Raw genomic sequence first — 19,084 nt, 5'->3', positions numbered from 1 at the left:
CTGTAATCCTTAACCAACGACCTCTCTATCCAATTCCAGAGTACAGGATTTGCCGGATCCCGCGCCGTGGTTAAATTGGTATGATGGGGTTAACGGCAATGACCTTAAAAATATCTCACTGACCTAACCGCTATCTTGTCGGATGATCTATTTTTCAGAGTAACATTTTCAAATGTGACAAGAAACTTTTAGGCGATAAAAAAATTCTTTTGGAAAATAAATATAATATTTTTGGTACGATATTAAATTATTTTTTTTTAAATGTATAAATAATATTTTTGGATTACAGGCAACTCATTTGTAAAAAGAAACAAAAATTAATCATTGTTACTACCTGGGGTGACATTATAGCTTCTTTCCGATAGTATCGACTGTCGATTCTAAAAAGTTTAAACGGTAACTACTTTTTCTAGCTAATGCAAATATTTACAAACAAAGAATGTCACAATAAATGGCCTGAGAATGCGATAAAAGTCTTCATTAATTTAATTTAACAGATACAGATTTATCGATACTATCGATTCGATAGTACCGAAAAATTAATCATTTCACCCCTAATTTCTCGAATATAACTTTGTCAAGAAATGTTTGGCCGACACTGTACTTCTGAAGTGCTAAATTAATTGTTGCACTCGTACTTTTGATCTCTTTCAGACTTTTCAACGCAGTTTCAATAAATTAGAAACGATAATACTTTTTTAGAGACTCTCTTTTCCAAAAGTAGCTGCACAGGTCTCTTGGAAAATCCGTAGAAAGAATTCTTTTGGTACACCTCCGTAAAATACAGATAAATAATAAAATATTGTTAATATGCAAGAATATCTGTAGCTAGAAATTTAAAATATAAGCAAAATATTAAAAAAAAAATATATGCGTAAAAATACATTTCTTGTGATCTTTTTAAGTTTCCTTAATTAGATTTTTCATAATAATAAATAAATTTTATTGATCCCTAAGTATGTGAAGTGCATGAAGGGTAAGAAGTACTGGAAGTATTGCAGTATTTTCAAGAGTCTTCCGAAATGCTGGAAGTGTAAAGGGCTCTTTCATATAAATTGTGGAAGTGTCTGGAAGTGGTGTACACATTTTTACCCTAATATCTCCCCTTTGCGATAACTATATGAATATGAGACGTTCAGAGCAGGAGTGTACTGTTTTAATAGGGAAATGCATACAAAGGAGACCATTTCTGCTCTGAGCGTCTCATATAGAGTGAAAGAGGCTCATGAAGCTCAGGAAAGTTCTTAAATTATCTCAAATAAAATTAAACTTTAAAAAAGAATGTCTGCTCAGAAATCAAAGAAGTTGCGAAATTTGATACCTTCCTTTAATTAAATTTTAGGCCTAAAGAATATGAATAGAATTAAAAATATTCTTAAATTACGATTGCTTTTGGAATGGGTTTTTATTTAAATCTCCAGCCTAGCTTTATAAGCTGGCTTTGCAATGCAACAACTTATAACCTAATATTCAAATCAAATCCATGAAAATTTATGAGTTTTTCCCTTCATCAATAATATTGAAATACACATTTTGATTTTGAATTATTATTATATTACACAAGATTATTATAATTCAATATTATTTAAGAGTTCTCTTTTGATATTAGTTAAAGAACAATTGCGTCTGGATTCTTCTTTGGGTGTACGGTACGGTACGATATTTCACAATTGCTACGTTATTTTGTAAACCAAATTAAGAGATAACTATAAATTCATTCTTTTATTCATTCATTTTCATGTTTTGTTAGTAAAAAATAATATGTAAATTGTAGTAGGCAAGCTTCGCACGTGTGAGCTTTCGAACAATGCGAATTTTCTCTTTATTTTCAAAGAGTTGGTTCCGCATTTTTTAGCCATAAGTTTTGTATTTATGAACCTTATCTTCATTGTAAAAATAGGCAGCCTAGCCCTTCTTTCCTAGGTCCTAGGATCACAAATAGAAAATTGGCTCAAAATGGGTAATTTTGATGGCGCACATTTCATTTGATTTCTCATACTTAAACTCATTTCTATAAACAATCACTTACACAGTGGATGAAGAGTATACTTGAGATGATATTTACGTGATAATTTTTTGCGGCGGAGGGGAATTATTTTCACGCTGGCGGAAAATTCTCAAGTACTACACTGTGTGTGGTTTCAAACACTGAAAGTGTGAGCGTTCGCACAACCATCAGACAACTCCAGCTTGAAAATTATAACCTTACTAAAGCCTCATAAGCCACACTGAGACATTCGTGGTCATTTCCTCTTCAACAGGCGTATAGTTTCCTTCCCATCTCCATGAGACAACGGTTATTGACAGTGTGAACCGTGTGAACATGTTCATAGTCGATTTTTCGATATTCATTTAGAAGAAAAAACAGTGCTCCAGAAAATGTGAAAAAAGATGTTTTAAAGATCTTCTTTTAGTGCAGTGATAGTTTCCGCGGGTTCACGGGGGTACAGTATAATAATCGGAACATAATTTTTAATTGTAGATAAAATTTATTTCGAGAAAAAAAGCAATGACGAGCCCAAACCCCCATCGTGTGAACGCTGCCCCCGGGGACAAAAATCGCACAAATCGTCATATTTTTTTCATTTTTCTGTCCAGGAAAAACCAACAATTCTGTGATAGTGAACTAGACATGCATAGAAACCTCAAAGATCAGAGAACTTTTTGGTGTAGTGCAATTCACTGCCCATTTTACAGTTTAGTCAGAAAAAGGTCATGAAGATGAAGCACGAAAAAATGTGCGAAGGCTGCCTACATTCCCCTAAATGAAATTAAATCACAATACCTGATAAAACTTCACGAAAAAACTTAGTTTTCTCTGATTTTTGCTAATGAAGCTGTCTTTTACCGTCACTCACCCGATAACTTCTCAGTTTTTCTTAAAAAACCACCGCACTTTCCAAGAAAACAGGCGAAAAAATATTTATTATTTTCATATTGTTTTGACACGTGGTCTCTCAAGGTTACCCAGCAGCGTAAAGATGCTTTACATAACTCTTACATGTAAATGCGTGTAAGCCCTTTATGCCCAAGGTATACACAGTAGACTCTCACTCAATCGGCTCTTTTTCAATCGGGCGACAAATTTTGTTAACAATTTTCACGTTTAATTATGAAGCTAATTTGCTCAAATTCGCTGTAGTTCTTCCTATTTTATCGTGATTCTTTAGAATTGAGCGCTTTTTGTGGAATTTACAAAGGCTTTAACGCTCAATTCTATCGCTAAACCGGATGACATTTTGCCCCATATGCCCGATTTTTGGGCGAACTGAATTTCACTCCTGAATTTTACTCCAATTTTAAGTTAGAGCTTCATAGTAAGAATTCAACTCAATATTATGCTAAAAAATGATTTTTATCAAGCATATTCTTATATACAATTTACCGCTCTACAACTTTACCAACGTTATTTTGCTCTTCTAACTCAAAAGGAAATGTGATTTCCGTGCAATTTTCCTAAAAGATGATTTTGTGGAAATTCTCAAAACTGCTGGAGCAAATTTTGCCAGGAATGGGGTATTTTTTGCTATTTTCTTTCGCTTTGTTACGAGTTCTTGTATCCAATTGAAATATTTTAATAGGCAATTTATCCCTTTATAAATTTATCCAGAACATTTTTTACTATTTAAACGAGAAATGTGCTTTTCAAGTTATTTTGTAAACGCTGCTGTTTTTAGCAAGAAAATTCTCTTCGCCGGCTTAGAAATGGCAGAAGAGCGAATTGGGCAAATTTGACCGAACGAAGTTTGTCGAAGTTTGCATTGCACATAGCAAAACAGGGGAAAGTCAGTGATAAGCCTAGATTAGCTTCCTGTGTTATCACACTTGCACATTAAAATTTTAATATGATTCACATTAATTATCGCTGGTGAGAGTCCAAATGTGTAATTTGTGTGTTTGAATCATTTTATATTCAAAATTTGATCTACATCTACAGGGTAGCTGAAAAAAATGCAACAAACTAAAGCGCTATATTATCCTTATTTTTTGTTCAACTTTTTTGAAATAAAGAAAAAATGGTAGTAAACACATCAAAATTTTAGAGTATTATCGGTTTTGTTCAATACGATCTTATTTTGACTTGACTATGGTCTTAAGTCTGTCAAAAAATGCATCGTAGTTTGCAGGAATGTGAGTCTTCTGAATGTCCTGCTATTCACGAGGAAGGGCTGTCATCAGCTCATTGATACTTTGCTACTTTTTAGTCCTAACATTGACCAACAAAATGCCTCTTTTAAAGAAGTCAAACGATTTTGCATCCAAGAATTGTGGAGGTCATTGTTTTCCCAAAATGAAGTGCGAAACGTTTTTTTTAGCCAAATCTTCTTCGGAGCGTGATTTCTGAGACGTTGTCGTGTCTTGATCGAACTTCCATTACTTCTTACTAAAATTTTTGTTTGTCCACGACACCAACACTCCTTCCAGGACAATTTTCAGAAACACATTGCCATTCATTTTGACGGTATAGCCTAAAAACCCCAGAGGATAGCGATAATTTGTCTTCAAGGAAATCTTGACCTTCAAATAAGGTGGTCCTTGACTTCTAGTGGTCATTCGAACGTCTAAATTATCGTATGATCTTTCCTTCAAATAGACACAATTATTTTGTTTGAACATTAATTGCTCAATAAAGATTTTTCTTATCAGAAAAGTTGACATCTTTATGAGGATCGACGATGTCTCTTCGTTTTCAGGATTTTTAGGGCTTCATATAGAGGTCCTTTAACAATATTTATTTCATGGTTATTTGCGATCTATGGTATTTGCGATTCATGGTAATTTGCTTCTTCATTTTATGAACGATAACTAGGGATTAAGCAATTTTTTTAAACCTTCACCAAAGCATTTTAAAATGCTACTAGTATCCCTGTACCAAGTTATGTTTCGAAAAACGGAAAGTTTAATTACATTCCGGTTTTGAAGAGCCCTAACGATAACTGCTTCCGCATTTGCTGCAAAATATACCGACATTAAATTGTCACGTTTGTGTTCCATTACGGTTTAAAAAAAGTTTTACAAAATATTATCGAAAATGCTTTTGTGTAGGCTTTTAGCCAATAAAATGAACTACCACTATGCAAGATATGAAACCGCTGTCACCAGTGGTTTGACAGCCATGCTCTCTGAAAGTTGTTGCATTTTTTTTCAGCCACCCTGTATTTGTTGATAAAAAGGTAGACTTGGCCCGCAAAATTTGATATAAATTGATATATAGCATTAATGCGAAAATTTAATGCGATTTTCTCTTTAATTTTTTAATGTGAAAAATATTTATGCTTTAGGTAAATTTAAACTTATTTTTGAAGGCCAAGTCCACTTCTTTATCAATAAATTAAAAAAAAACCAAATATTAAATGACTCAAAGACACAATAAATAACATATTTGGATGTTCAACAGCGACAATTAATATGAATCATATTAAAATTTTAATGTGCAAGTGTGATAACGCCGTTAGGATAGTTTACGTGTTGATTAAAAGAAAGTTTTTAGAGCAATCATCTTCTAGTAGATGGATTTCTAATAAAAAAAAGAAAGAAAACTTTGCACCTTACTTAAGCCTTACTTGATAGTGCACAGCAACATATGATATCACTATTCTTACGTATAGGTTTTACGTTTTACATTTACTGCTGGGTAGGTATCTTCATTCCCACATTCTTCCCCCACCCTAAACCCGATCCGACCTGACCCGACCACTTTCCGCCGGTCTTTATAGCTAACTTCACGCTTCTTCTTATGGCGAAAATTCACGACCAACTTCAGTAAAGTGTCGGTACAAAAAAAAATACACACCAATATCGTGTGTGTTGGAAGATTTGATAAGCAGAAAAACCTCCTTACGCCTTCAGACTCTTGGTGCGGAACAAAAGGATTCCATCATGAGTGCTATTTTCCGGCTTCCCAAGCTCATTGGGCAAAATACTGCGAATAAGGTGAGTTTTGGAGGGGGCTATTCACCTGACTAACCTAGTTATGTAACAAGTTTTTTTCTCTGGCTCTCCGGAGAAGCCCTCTGTCATTGAAATGGTATTTATTTGTTTTCTCACTGAATCTCGCAGACACGACTGCTGTTTGGGGCCACCCGGAAACTCCATGGGAGTGTCAATAGAAACGCCGAAGCACAGGTGAACACGTCAGCGATTTCCAAGGAATATCCAGTTGTGGATCACACCTATGATGCCGTAGTTGTTGGTGCTGGAGGAGCTGGGCTCCGAGCAGCCTTCGGTCTCGTGGCCGAAGGCTTTAAGACAGCCGTGGTGACAAAGTTATTTCCCACACGGAGTCACACAATTGCAGCTCAAGGTGGAATTAATGCTGCTCTGGGAAATATGGAGGAGGATAATTGGAAGTATCACATGTATGACACTGTCAAGGGGTCAGACTGGCTGGGTGATCAGGATGCCATCCACTATATGACACGAGAAGCCCCTAAGGCGGTAATTGAGTTGGAAAATTACGGTATGCCATTTTCCCGGACGCCTGAAGGGAAAATCTATCAGCGGGCATTTGGTGGGCAGAGCTTGAAGTTCGGTAAGGGTGGTCAGGCACACAGATGCTGTGCTGTGGCAGACAGAACAGGACACTCCCTGCTGCATACCCTCTACGGGCAATCCTTGAGCTACAATTGCAACTACTTCGTGGAGTATTTTGCACTGGATCTCTTGATGGAAAATGGTGAATGTGTAGGAGTTATTGCACTGTCTCTGGAAGATGGTACCATACACAGATTCCGAGCTAAGAACACAGTTCTGGCTACTGGCGGTTATGGTCGGGCATACTTCTCCTGCACCTCAGCTCACACTTGCACTGGCGATGGAACTTCTATGGTGGCCAGATGTGGCTTACCATCGCAGGATCTTGAATTTGTGCAGTTCCACCCAACTGGCATATATGGAGCTGGATGCCTGATCACCGAAGGATGTCGTGGAGAGGGAGGTTATCTTGTGAATTCCGAGGGTGAACGTTTCATGGAACGCTATGCCCCTGTGGCCAAGGATCTCGCTTCCCGTGATGTTGTCTCACGATCCATGACCATTGAAATTCGTGAGGGCCGAGGAGTTGGTCCAGAGAAAGATCACGTGTACCTGCAACTCCATCATTTGCCCCCAGAACAGTTGGCTGCACGTCTGCCTGGTATTTCCGAAACTGCCATGATCTTTGCCGGTGTCGATGTCACCAGGGAGCCTATTCCAGTGATTCCCACAGTTCACTACAACATGGGCGGAGTACCTACGAACTACAAGGGACAGGTCTTAACCTCAGACGGCAACGGTAACGACAAGGTTAGTCTTTTTTTTATTAGAATTAGAATTGCAAATTCTTAAAAAAAATTAATACTCAAAGAAAATTGCAGAGAGAAAATTTTAATTAGGGTAAGTGTGCCAAATTCCGGCCAGCTTGCAATTTTGGGCCACTTTTTTTGTTCCTCGAATTTCCATGAACCTTTATATTTTACGTACTCTAGAGATTATACAATACAAAAGAATAACAAAAAATGTAGGTTCGACAAACGAGATGACGTGAAAAAGATATTGGAAGAATTCCCGAAGGGCAAGGAACTATGAGAATGAAGGTGGCCGATATAGGGCACCAAAGCTATGTCTATATTTTTATTAATTTTAAAATGTATTAAGAATGATTTTAGAGTAAATAAAGACGGTAAACTCTTTACAAGGTTCCAAGCAACACTCTTACAAAAGAAAGAATAAAAAAAATCAATTTGCATTAAAAATATTAAATTTCAAACTTGAGACTTTGGCGCTTGCATGCAACTATACCGAAATTTGGCACACTTTCGGTACAGGAAGTGGCACACTTTCGCCACTTCCTGATCTCGAATATAATGGGTGGCTAGAAACCGTTCCCGTCCGTCCGTCTGGTCTTTGGAACTTAATAGCTCCAATAAACTAACGGCGTTATCACACTTGCACATTAAAATTTTAATGTGATTCACATTAATTGTCACTTGCCAGAGTCCAAATATGTTATTTGTGTCTTTGAGTCACTTAATATTTGGTTTTTTTTTTCTATTTATTGATAAAGAAGTGGACTTGGCCTGCAAAAATAAGTTTAAATTTACCTAAAGCATAAATATTTTTCACATTAAAAAATTAAAGAGAAAATCGCATTAATTTTTCGCATTAATGCTATAAATCAATTTATATCAAATTTTGCGGGCCAAGTCTACCTTTTTATCAACAAATAGATCAAATTTTGAATATAAAATGATTCAAACACACAAATTACACATTTGGACTCTCACCAGCGACAATTAATGTGAATCATATTAAAATTTTAATGAGCAAGTGTGATAACACAGTAAGCTAATCTAGGCTTATCACTGACTTTACCCTGTTTTGCTATGTGCAATGCAAACTTCGGCAAACTTCATTCGGTCCAATTTGCCCAATTCGCTCTTCTGCCATTTCTAAGCCGGCGAAGAGAATTTTCTTGCTAAAAACAGCAGCGTTTAGAAAATAACTTGAAAAGCACATTTCTCGTTTAAATAATAAAAAATGTTCTGAATAAATTTATAAAGGGATAAATTGCCTATCAAAATATTTCAATTGGATACAAGAACTCGTAACAAAGCGAAAGAAAATAGCAAAAAATACCCCATTCCTGGCAAAATTTGCTCCAGCAGTTTTGAGAATTTCCACAAAATCGTCTTTTAGAAAATTGCACGGAAATCACATTTCCTTTTGAGTTAGAAGAGCAAAATAACGTTGGTAAAGTTGTAGAGCGGTAAATTGTATATAAGAATATGCTTCATAAAAATCATTTTTTAGCATAATATTGAGTTGAATTCTTACTATGAAGCTCTAACTTAAAATTGGAGTAAAATTCAGGAGTGAAATTCAGTTCGGCCAAAAAAAAAACAGGAAAACTGTCATTTATGGGAAGATTTTGCACCTTCGTAATGTTGCAGCTTCGTAAAAGTTGAGTTTTTCTAAGTTACTAAATGAATTTCATCCATGGACATATAATTTAAAAGCTAGTCTTACATCTCACATTGCCTGACAAACTTGGAAGCCTAGGCCCTTTTTCCTGGGTCCAAAAGGCAAAAATAAAAAATGGGCCTAAAATCGTAATTCTGATGTGTAATATTTTATGTATTTTTGCACACTGCAAGTGTCTTTTCGAAAAAGCAACTATTCCAAGTTATAGAGTTTATCAGGATTAATATTTATCGTGAAAATCTTTTGCTTGAAGGGGGTCGTTTTTGTGGGTGGTGGAAAATTCATAAAAATTACCACCCTTGCTGCTCAGGAACATTGAATTTTGCAGCTTCGTAAAAACATCTGTCAAAATTACTGTCCACCGAATTTGAGAATTCCTCACTGTTTTGGGTCACACTCTTCACGCCGCTCGGGATATTTGACTCATCAGAGATTCCACTGAATAAATTCACAACAAAATTTTGGGATATTAAACAATTTTCACTAAAATCTCGAAGGAAACCATGCACTTCCCCATCAAAATGAGACTTCATCAGATGTTTTTTTTTTATTTTACTTCTGTCAAATCAAACATGACGCGTGAACCTGCTTATGGTAGATGTGATTCTTTCATTGCCCATGCGGTGCGTTTTGAGAATTTTTCATCCAATTTGCTTTGTTTTCAAGCGGAATTTTTCACATTTGACTTTAAATTAATCACTGGTAATTCTGAGAATCACTAATGTTCTAAAAATGTTCTGTAAGACAGATTCGAAACGTTAGAGAAAAAACAAGGATTACAATAGGTGTGATGCTTATGGTAGATGTGATCCTTTAATTGTCACTTCGATGTATTTTGAGTATTTCTCATTCAATTTTCCTTGTTTTAAAGTGGAACTTTCCACATTTCACTTTAAATTGGTGGCTGGTCATTTTTAAAATCAGTTACGTCCGAAATATGTTCTGTAAGACCAATTGGAGGTGTTAGAGAAAATCTGAGGATTACATTAGGTGTGATTATGAGAGAATCATACATAACCAAGCTCTTAACTGACTGTCAGAATACAGAGAAAAAATGGTTTTTCGAGTGTCAAACAACATGTTTTAGAAAAATAGCTTAAAATTGATTTTTAATGCGTGATACCTCCTACAAATGGTGAAAACAAGTAGATGAAATTTCCATCTAAGTAGTGATGCCCAAATTTTTGTGTCCGGTGTAATGTTTTCGGGGAAAATGAGGCCTACAGAGGTGGGAAAAAGTGGTTCGAAGCTGAGTTAACCGGTGCACCTTCGTAAAAAATGCCGATACATATTCATTTTCCTGTAGAGGAAAATCCAAGGACTTCCAGGATTTTTGTGAGGCAGAGTTATGAACCCAATAAGTAAGAGATTTTTTGATATAGTGATATAATTGATTCGGTTCTTTAATATAACATTCTTTAATATAATTAAAAGTGGTCCTATTGTGTTGTTCAAACCAAATTTCACTATTGAGGTATTCTGTGAAAAATAGAGACCTCTAGCGGCCAAAACAACACTTACTTGACGTAAGATAATTATTTGAGTTACCCGAGTTATAAGGGTCCAAAAATCAATTCTTAAAATGGCCATAACTCCGGTTCTAATTGTCAGAATTTAAAAAGGTGAGGACGTTTTGTAAAGCTCTCGTGAAATTGCACTTCCCCTTCTAACATCGCAAGTTCATAAAACCACCGCTAGTGGCGCTATTATTAAAATGAAGATTTTTCAATTTTCTAAATTAAATAACTCAAAAATTCCTTTGTGCATCGGGCTGAAATTTTAGTACGTTGTAGCCGCTGATCATATCTATCAAACAAAAAAAAACTTAATTCGATCGATAACCCCTGACCCGAGCTATAAGGGGTCAAAGTGCGAAAATTGACCGGCCTCTATCTCAGGTTCTAATTAACATTTTGAGCTATATTTTGGCTTTTTGGTTTCGTCTCGATGAGCCCTTTCAGATGGTAGTTCTAAAAGTCACCACAGGTGGCACTGCGATAGCATCAAAATTTAAACTAATTTTTCTCAAAAACGGCATTATGCAAGTTAATCAAATTTTAGAGTGTTGTAGTCTAGTGTATGACGTTTCCAAAAAGTTTCGTGGGTTCGCTGTGGTTTCAATAGAACCGGAGATATGAAGGGTGAAATTTCACGAAATTCAAAAAATCATATCTCCGGTTCTATTTGACCGATTATGATGAGTGAGGGCTCAACTGAAAGATTGCGTCACATGCTAAAACGGCTAAAACTTTCTAGAACATTTGAACTTCGTGGGACCAACACCAGGGGCACCACAGTCGAAAAACCAATTTCAGTATCACATAACCTCAATTATCTCGAGTGTCGCTGAACCGATGTTGATAATTACTTCGACATAATTATAGAGGACATTTATATTTATATTTCGTCCATACATCATTTTTCAATCAGACAATGCGATCTGTCCAATTTTGTCGTTTCAGTATGAAAAAATTGATTTTTCCATAATAACGCTTTAATACCAATAACATTCCAATTTGACTGCTTCTACTCGACCAAGACACTTAAAATAGGGTTTTAAATGGAAAGTCTCACAAAATACAACACTTCTTTGATATAGTTGAAGTTCATCAAATGAACGCTTGGGGCGTTCTGGTTGAAAAACGAGTTCAGGAACAAACAACCTCGATCATCTCGGCTTTTGAGTAATCAATGAGATCAAGTTCTTCTGCAAAATTATAAAGAACTTTCTGGTTTACGTTTCACCCATATATCACTTTTCTGTCACTCCATCCAAATCCTTGATATTTTGGTTTAAATACAAAATTTGTATAATTTCACGAATTTGATTCAAGATAACTGAATGGCGCCCCCAACTTCAGCTCTAAATCGAATTTGCGTACATTCCGAGTTAGCTCACATTAAGAATCTCACCTACAATAAGCCGGTTAGGATTATCTGTCCCTTTTATTATTTTAAGACAATCGACAATTATGTGATTTAATCCTTTAAGAGGACAAGAGGAAGTTGGGAGTCAGAAAAAATTACTGTCTAACTTCTTAGAACGAAAATGGCTGTAGAAGGCTCTAGGATTTTTTTCCAATCGTCTTTAATAGACTTTTCTACAAAATATTATACATTCAATTATGCATTCAATTTCCCAGAATATTTTAAAATCTTTAATATTGAAATATTTCATCAAGAATATTATGTATTGAATTTCTACGGTAAAAATCTGTGAAAATCGTACATTTTTCAATTTAAAAATAGTAAAATATTCTCTTTCAAATGTAAAAATATCATATGAAAGATTTTAATGCTTCAGGGAGACCTGATTAAAGGCACTTTTGCCCAAGAAAAGCTCCTTTATTACTTACTCGAAAGATTTGTTGTGGAATCTTATAAGCTTTCCAAAAAAAAAACCCAAAATTCAATTTGAATTAACAAATGGAGTCTATTATTATTTTTTCAAAGTAACGTTGCACAAAAATTAATATTAAAAACTGCAAAATGATTTTTAAAATTTTTGATCGACTTTCCAAATAAGAAAGCTACAATTTCGTCTTCAGAACGGCTGTTGGAAATCTATCAAGCTTTTCATATTTACGCATAATAATCAAAAAAACGGGTTAGCATTGAATTTTTTGACGAATTTTTGGAAAATCTTTTCAAAAAAGTATTTGAGAGTGGAAAATGCATTTTACGTTTAATTTCTGATCCTTTTCACGGCAATTTTTTATGGTAGGGGAGACTGGGGCAAAAAGTCACAAAACGGATATTTTATTGTTTTTACAAGCTACTCGAGCGCTTCAAAAATTTCTAACCAGCGCAGTTTTATAGGAAAGTTACCGCTCTACAACTTTCTGAAAGTAATTTTCCTCTATTTTGTAAGGAAATACGTTCATCAAGCCAATTTCTAAAAGGTAATTTTGTGACTATTCTCAAAAATGCTGGGGCAAATAGTACCAGACATTGGGTATTATCATATTTTGATTCGCTTCATTAATGGCTTTCGTAAATTTGAAAAAATACCTAGAGGACATATTTTCATAGAAAATTTATTCATCTACACCTTTGTAAAACACCGTTTTTTCTGCGAGAAAAGTGAGAAAACAAGAAAAGCACTTTTCAAGCTATTTTAGAAAAAAAACACACGAAAGACTGCAAATCGTTTGACCAATGCAAACAAGCGACAAAACATGGTAATGACGTTTCTTTTCGCCGTGGGACATCAGAAATTGCTTCGCTTTTTTGTTACTTTTTGCTCTATACCTTTTGTTACTTTTTACCCCAAGTGGCCATTTTTAATAAAAGGATTTCTGGAGAAAAGAACTTTTGTGAAATTCTAAAATAGATAGCGGATTCTTATTCAAAAAATCCAATTTATTTAGAAAATATTCACCAGTGCATCAATTTTTTAAAATAAGTAGGTAATAATTGTTATCTTCTGCAAGGAAAATATTTCAAAAATAGGGCTAAAAGTTTCGATATTTTTTATTTTCTAAATTCCTTGTTCGAATTCTAAGAAACTTACGACATTGAAGAAGGTCTATAGAGGCTATCTATAGAAAAAAATTTGAGCCGCTATCTTTTTTACCTTGAAAGATATTGAATTTTGAATTTTTCGATTTGTGACTTTTTGCCCCAGTCTCCTCTACCCTTGCCGCGTACATTCACTAATTTCTTTTTATTTTAAATGTTGTTTGTGTCTTATCATCGTGCAGTATCGATTAACACAGATTTGCAAAATAAAAATAGTAGCAATCTTATCACAAAATTAGTTGCTAATGGGGAATTGATAAGATTACCTCTATACACTAATCTTCAATTTTGCAGGTTGTTCCAGGATTGTATGCTGCTGGTGAAGCCGGCTGTTCATCCGTGCATGGTGCTAATAGATTGGGAGCTAATTCTCTGCTGGATTTAGTGGTGTTTGGACGAGCCTGTGCTAAGACAATTGCCTCAGAAAATCGCCCAGGAGAACCTATTCCTGACTTAAAATCGGTTGGTTCCCCTTTTGTTGTTATTGTTCTTGCAAATTTTTTTTATTGAAAGATTCCTTTGTAGAATGCTGGTGAGGCTTCTGTGGCAAATTTGGACAAATTGAGGAATGCCAATGGTGCCATTCCAACGGCCACCCTGAGACTGCAAATGCAGAAAACAATGCATACGCATGCAGCTGTCTTCCGGGAGGCTGAAACCCTTCAGGCTGGTGTTGAGAAGATGAAAGATGTATACAAATCCTTCAAGGATGTCAAAGTATTTGACAAGTCACTGATTTGGAATTCGGACCTCGTGGAGACACTTGAGCTGCAGAATTTGCTACTTAATGCCCAAATGACGATTGTCGCTGCGGAAAATAGAAAAGAATCTCGTGGTGCTCATGCTAGGGAGGACTTTAAAACACGCATCGATGAATATGTAAGTAATGCAATTTTCTCAAAATTTTCTAATCGATAGGAATTTTTAGTGTAAATGCCAAATTGTTCTTATTTTCTCATAAAAATGTTTAGGATCATTTACAAATTAATTAGGTCACGGTAGTTAAAAATAATTAATCAATTTATGAGAAAACATTACGAGAGCTTTGCAAAATTGTGGGAAATTATATTTAATTTTTTCCATCTTCAAGTATCATAGTCAAGTAATCTTACACACTGAGAGAAATCCGAAAAAGTTAAAATAACATTCCGGAAATGTTAATTTTACTCTGCAATATTGATGCAAAATCGGTGTAAATATTATGCTTTTTAAGTGTATTGGGGGTTAACGTTACCCTTTTTCATGTTAATTTTACCCTTAAAAAGGTATTTATTAAATTAAATTAAATTAAACAACATTAAAAAATGTTGATATATTTTTATACCCAAAAAGTGTTAAAGTTATGACGAAAAAGGTTAATCGCACCCTCTATTCTCAGTGCATGGAAAAAATCCTACACTGAGAAAAAAAAGAGGGTGCGGTTAACTTTTTTTCCTCATGACTTTAACACTTTTTAGGTGTAAAAATATATCAACATTTTTTAATGTTAATTTTACAGCTTTTTAAGGGTAAAATTAACATGAAAAAGGTTAACTTTAAAACCCATTTACACCTAAAAAGGGTAATATTTACACCGATTTTGGATCAATATTGCAGGGTAAAATTAACATTTCCAGAATGTTATTTTAACTTTTTCGGATTTCTCTCAATGTACTGCTCATGGTTTGCTACACTGAGAGAAATCCGAAAAAGTTAAAATAACATTCCGGAAGTGTTAATTTTACTCTGCAGTATTTATCCGAAAACGGTGTAAATATTACCCTTTTTAGGTGTATTATGGGTTAAAGTTACCCTTCTTTGATGTTGATTTTACCCTTAAAAGGTGTAAAATTAACATTAAAAAATGTTGATATATTTTTACACCCAAAAAGTGTTAAGGTAATGACGAAAAAAAGGTAATCTCAACCTCTTTTATTTCTCGGTGTACTTATATGCAAATATTTTTGAATTATTGTGTAGCTCAGAGTCAAAAAAGAATATATTCTATGCTTTAACCATAGGATATGTTCATAGTTACAAAAATTTAAATGAAAATGAATTGATTTGTGGCTAATTAGGGCTCAAATAATTTATTTGGGATGAGTTTACAAGTAAAACGTAGACCAAGTGTCTGAAAAAGGTATATTTTCCGATTAGAACAATCAAATCTTTGAATTGAATCATTAAAATATTAAGAGGAAATTCGTCTTGTGAACAATCATATTCTTGGCTATATTTAGCCCATTCCTTACCATGGTATTATACATCATACGCAAGTGGAGTGATTTTAGTTGATTTATTCCAGGGCAATTATTATCCAAATAGTTATTGGGAAAAGATTTTTAGTAAACTTTGTTTCTCGAATTTATTAAAATTGGTGTTCTTCCTCTTTCCTGATTTGCATTCTGTTCTGAATATCTCTTTGGTAATATAAAAGATATATCTTTATATATACACTACATAATAATATTCGTGAACAATAATATATACACTCGACTCTTCGTTATCCGGCTGACTGGGGGACAAAATGACATTTAGGTTTTTTGAATGATCAACGGTTTTTATATTTTGTGCTGTGTGAATTTATTTTCTACCTGACAAAGAACAAAAGAATTTTCTTCATGATGCGCTTATGTTTCATTTTTTATCACAATTATGTATTAAAAACTTCGATACAATGATAATAATACTTTAATTCACACTGGACAAACTTCATGTTTAGTGAAAATAATTTTGAATATATCAACCGCCAGTGTTTGGCAGCTGTCACGCGGATAACGAAGTGCCGGATAACGAAGAGCCGTGTGTAATAATAATATTCGTAATACAATTTTGAGTGCACTTTTTCAATAAATCTTTTGAAAAATATACATTATTTTTATGATAGGTTCTTGATATGTTCACAAGAGTTAAGAGGATAAAATTCGCGTAATTTTGGCTTATTATAATTAGGAGCGGAGATATAAATTTTTGAATTTAAGAAAACAGCAAAAAACTAAAACTGCATTATTAAAAAAAAAATCTAGACGTGACCCGGACAAACTTATTTTTTGTGTAAAAGCCGATCTCCATTATAAATTTAATAGTTTTCTCAATATCTATATGCACATGAATAAAAAATCGTTGCATTTCAAAAAGTTTGTCGCCCGAATTTCTCTCTAATTCGGTTGACATTTCGGTCCCAAATGCACGATTTTGAGAGAGTCTACTGTAGTATCTTATGCCTGATACTATTTGCCCCAGCATTTTTGAGAATGATCACAAAATTACCTTTTAGGAAGCTTTATAGGGGGGACATTTGATTCGAAACTCTTCTTTCGAAATAAAAATATCTCACTGAGCTTTCTCGCAGTGTCATTTTGCCTACTCTCAGGCGCACAAAATATCTCACTGAGCTTTCTCTAAGTGACAATTGCCTACCTTCTGGCGCACAAAATATCGCACTGAGCTTCTCAGTGGGAATTGCCTTCCTTCTGGCGCACAAAAAATAACTCTTCGAAAGCTCAATCAGCTGTTTTTTTCCTCTATTTTGTAAGGAAATATATTTATCAATCTGTTTTCTAAGCCTGCTTTTAAACGAGGGTATTTTAAAAATGCACCCCACAGTGCTATGCACCGGCGAGTCTTTGAAAATCTCCCCTTGAGGTTTGTGTCTGAATAAAATCTCCCAGTTAGCTGTTATAATACTCCCATTTGTGTCTCGACTAAAATAGAAAGCCTAGCAGACTTTCTATTTTATTCAGAAACGTTTCGAACTTACTTTGAGGTACGTGGTATTGGTAATAATTTAATAGATATTAAAAATAAGTTAAAAAAGATATTGTATCAAACTCGTCTCATCGCAGGATTTTATAACTTATTGTCAGGAATTTAAGGAAACATCGTCAGTTGATTTACAATTCGAAAACGTTTTGCTAATGAAGTTGCTTTACAATAGCTAATGTTTCGTTTTCCTTCATATTCATGTTCATTCATGATAGCTGGACTTTATGAAAACCTTCATCTTACTTTAGTACTTCTTGTGTTTTCTTGATAGCAATATTTAGTTTTTTGGAGATTTTACTCAACAGATTTTCCCCTCATGTATGTTGTGGAACTGTTACAGACGAGTTCCTCAAATTTGAACGACAATTGAGTTCAAAATGTAAAATATGAGGTTATGTGAAGAAAGTCTTGCGTGGAGTGCCATTTTTCTCTGGTATTTCTTCAATATTATCGTTTTATTTTTACTTCCGCAACAAATTCCATTTATTTCGCAATAAATTACATTGATATATTCTATAAAGTTGTTTATCTTAATTTACGGAAAGTGCATTTCACATGAATTCCGTTGCGGTTTTGAAAATATCTTTCAAATTTGAGGAGTGAGAAATGTCATCTATACCCCCCAAATGTTCAAATTTGAGGAACTCTACTGTATTAAAAAATAGAGACTAAATCTATTAAAATGAAAATCAAATTCACTAAACAACTTCACTGTAACACTTGGTATTTTTAAAGATATACTTGGTGAAAGGTGTGAAAACTCTTGAAAAATCTGCACGGACAGCACTTTATATTTATCAATAACAAAAAACAGCTGATTGAGATTTCGAAGAGTTATTTTTGTGCGCCAGAAGGTAGGCAAGTGTTACTGAGAGAAAGCTCTGTGCGATATTTTGTGCGCCTGAGCTGAGAGTAGGCAAAATGACACGGCGAGAAAGCTCAGTGAGATATTTTTATTTCGAAAGGACAGTTTCGAATCAAAAGTCCCCGCTATAAATGCCGCCATAAGGTGGATTGTTTCTCTCAATTTTATATTTGTGAGTCAGTCGAGTGTACCCAATTCTGAGTCTGGCTATTAAAGTATTTTCCATCCTTGATGCATTTAATCTAAAGCATATGGAGGCCCTTCAATGTTGGCAGGAAGTGTTGTCATGAAAACATGGAACTGCCCTCTGTAGCCATTCAGAATGCTTTGAGATAATGGAGTTTATCCTTCTCCTGGGAATGTCAGCAATTAGAGATCTTTCTCTCCCAGTAGCCTTAATTTTATTTAAAAATAAGAGAAAAAACTCTATTTTAAAGCTGCCCCAATTTAAATGTCTCCCTCTTCGCCATATAAATTGAATGCAATCTCTGACTTTTTGAATATCCTAAAATTGATTAAAACAAATTTTATTTTTTTTTAACAATTGTATTACGTTTTGCTTTTTATAGGATTACAGTAAGCCACTCGAAGGGCAGCAGAAGAAGCCGCTGGAGCAACATTGGCGCAAGCATACACTCACGTGGTGTGATCCAGAAACGGGAAAAGTTACGATCAAATATCGACCCGTGATTGATAATACGCTGAGTTCTGAATGCGATACCGTGCCCCCTGCAATTCGCTCTTATTAAGAAATGAAATTGCATCAAGTACTCGATTATTTTGTTTTCATTTTGATTTAGTATTTTTTTGCCCTTTGAAATCGACTGTAAATTATCCCCAACGAGTTGTTAGCACATAACGCAAGTATTTAAATTTAAATTAAATTAAACGGGTACTTAAATGTGTCTTTATGATTTACCTGCCCCTTTTTGTGTTCTTTCTCATAAAAATTATAGTAATTTAATAAATGATTAAAAATCCTGTTGCTAAAAA

General features: G+C 34.5%; 2 protein-coding genes across 5 annotated transcripts in view; one reads left to right on the top strand and one right to left on the bottom strand.

Annotated features, from left to right (window-relative positions):
* LOC129801776 (1,4-alpha-glucan-branching enzyme) overlaps positions 1-2,997 on the bottom strand; it is a 21,718-nt gene extending 18,721 nt beyond the window's left edge. The window contains exon 1 of one of the 2 annotated variants that reach the window (XM_055847091.1): positions 2,786-2,997. The gene's annotated coding sequence lies outside the window, so the exon portion shown is untranslated. The remainder of the gene's footprint in view (positions 1-2,785) is intronic. The other variant, XM_055847092.1, reaches the window with a different exon arrangement.
* The window catches only part of LOC129801779 (succinate dehydrogenase [ubiquinone] flavoprotein subunit, mitochondrial), a 22,277-nt gene extending 3,193 nt beyond the window's left edge, over positions 1-19,084 (top strand). Inside the window, exons 1-7 of one of the 3 annotated variants that reach the window (XM_055847096.1) lie at positions 2,311-2,444; positions 5,610-5,635; positions 5,718-5,934; positions 6,061-7,284; positions 13,777-13,944; positions 14,008-14,361; positions 18,661-19,084. In XM_055847096.1, coding sequence (XP_055703071.1) covers positions 5,881-5,934; positions 6,061-7,284; positions 13,777-13,944; positions 14,008-14,361; positions 18,661-18,840 — 1,980 coding nt within the window. In that variant the 5' untranslated portion in view covers positions 2,311-2,444; positions 5,610-5,635; positions 5,718-5,880 and the 3' untranslated portion in view covers positions 18,841-19,084. Of the gene's footprint in view, positions 1-2,310; positions 2,445-5,609; positions 5,636-5,700; positions 5,935-6,060; positions 7,285-13,776; positions 13,945-14,007; positions 14,362-18,660 lie in introns of those variants that run through there. The other 2 variants (XM_055847095.1, XM_055847094.1) reach the window with 2 other exon arrangements.

Source organism: Phlebotomus papatasi, chromosome 2, assembly GCF_024763615.1.
Source record: "Phlebotomus papatasi isolate M1 chromosome 2, Ppap_2.1, whole genome shotgun sequence".
NCBI classification, from domain to species: domain Eukaryota; kingdom Metazoa; phylum Arthropoda; class Insecta; order Diptera; family Psychodidae; genus Phlebotomus; species Phlebotomus papatasi.
This window is presented reverse-complemented; position numbering and strand designations above follow the sequence as displayed.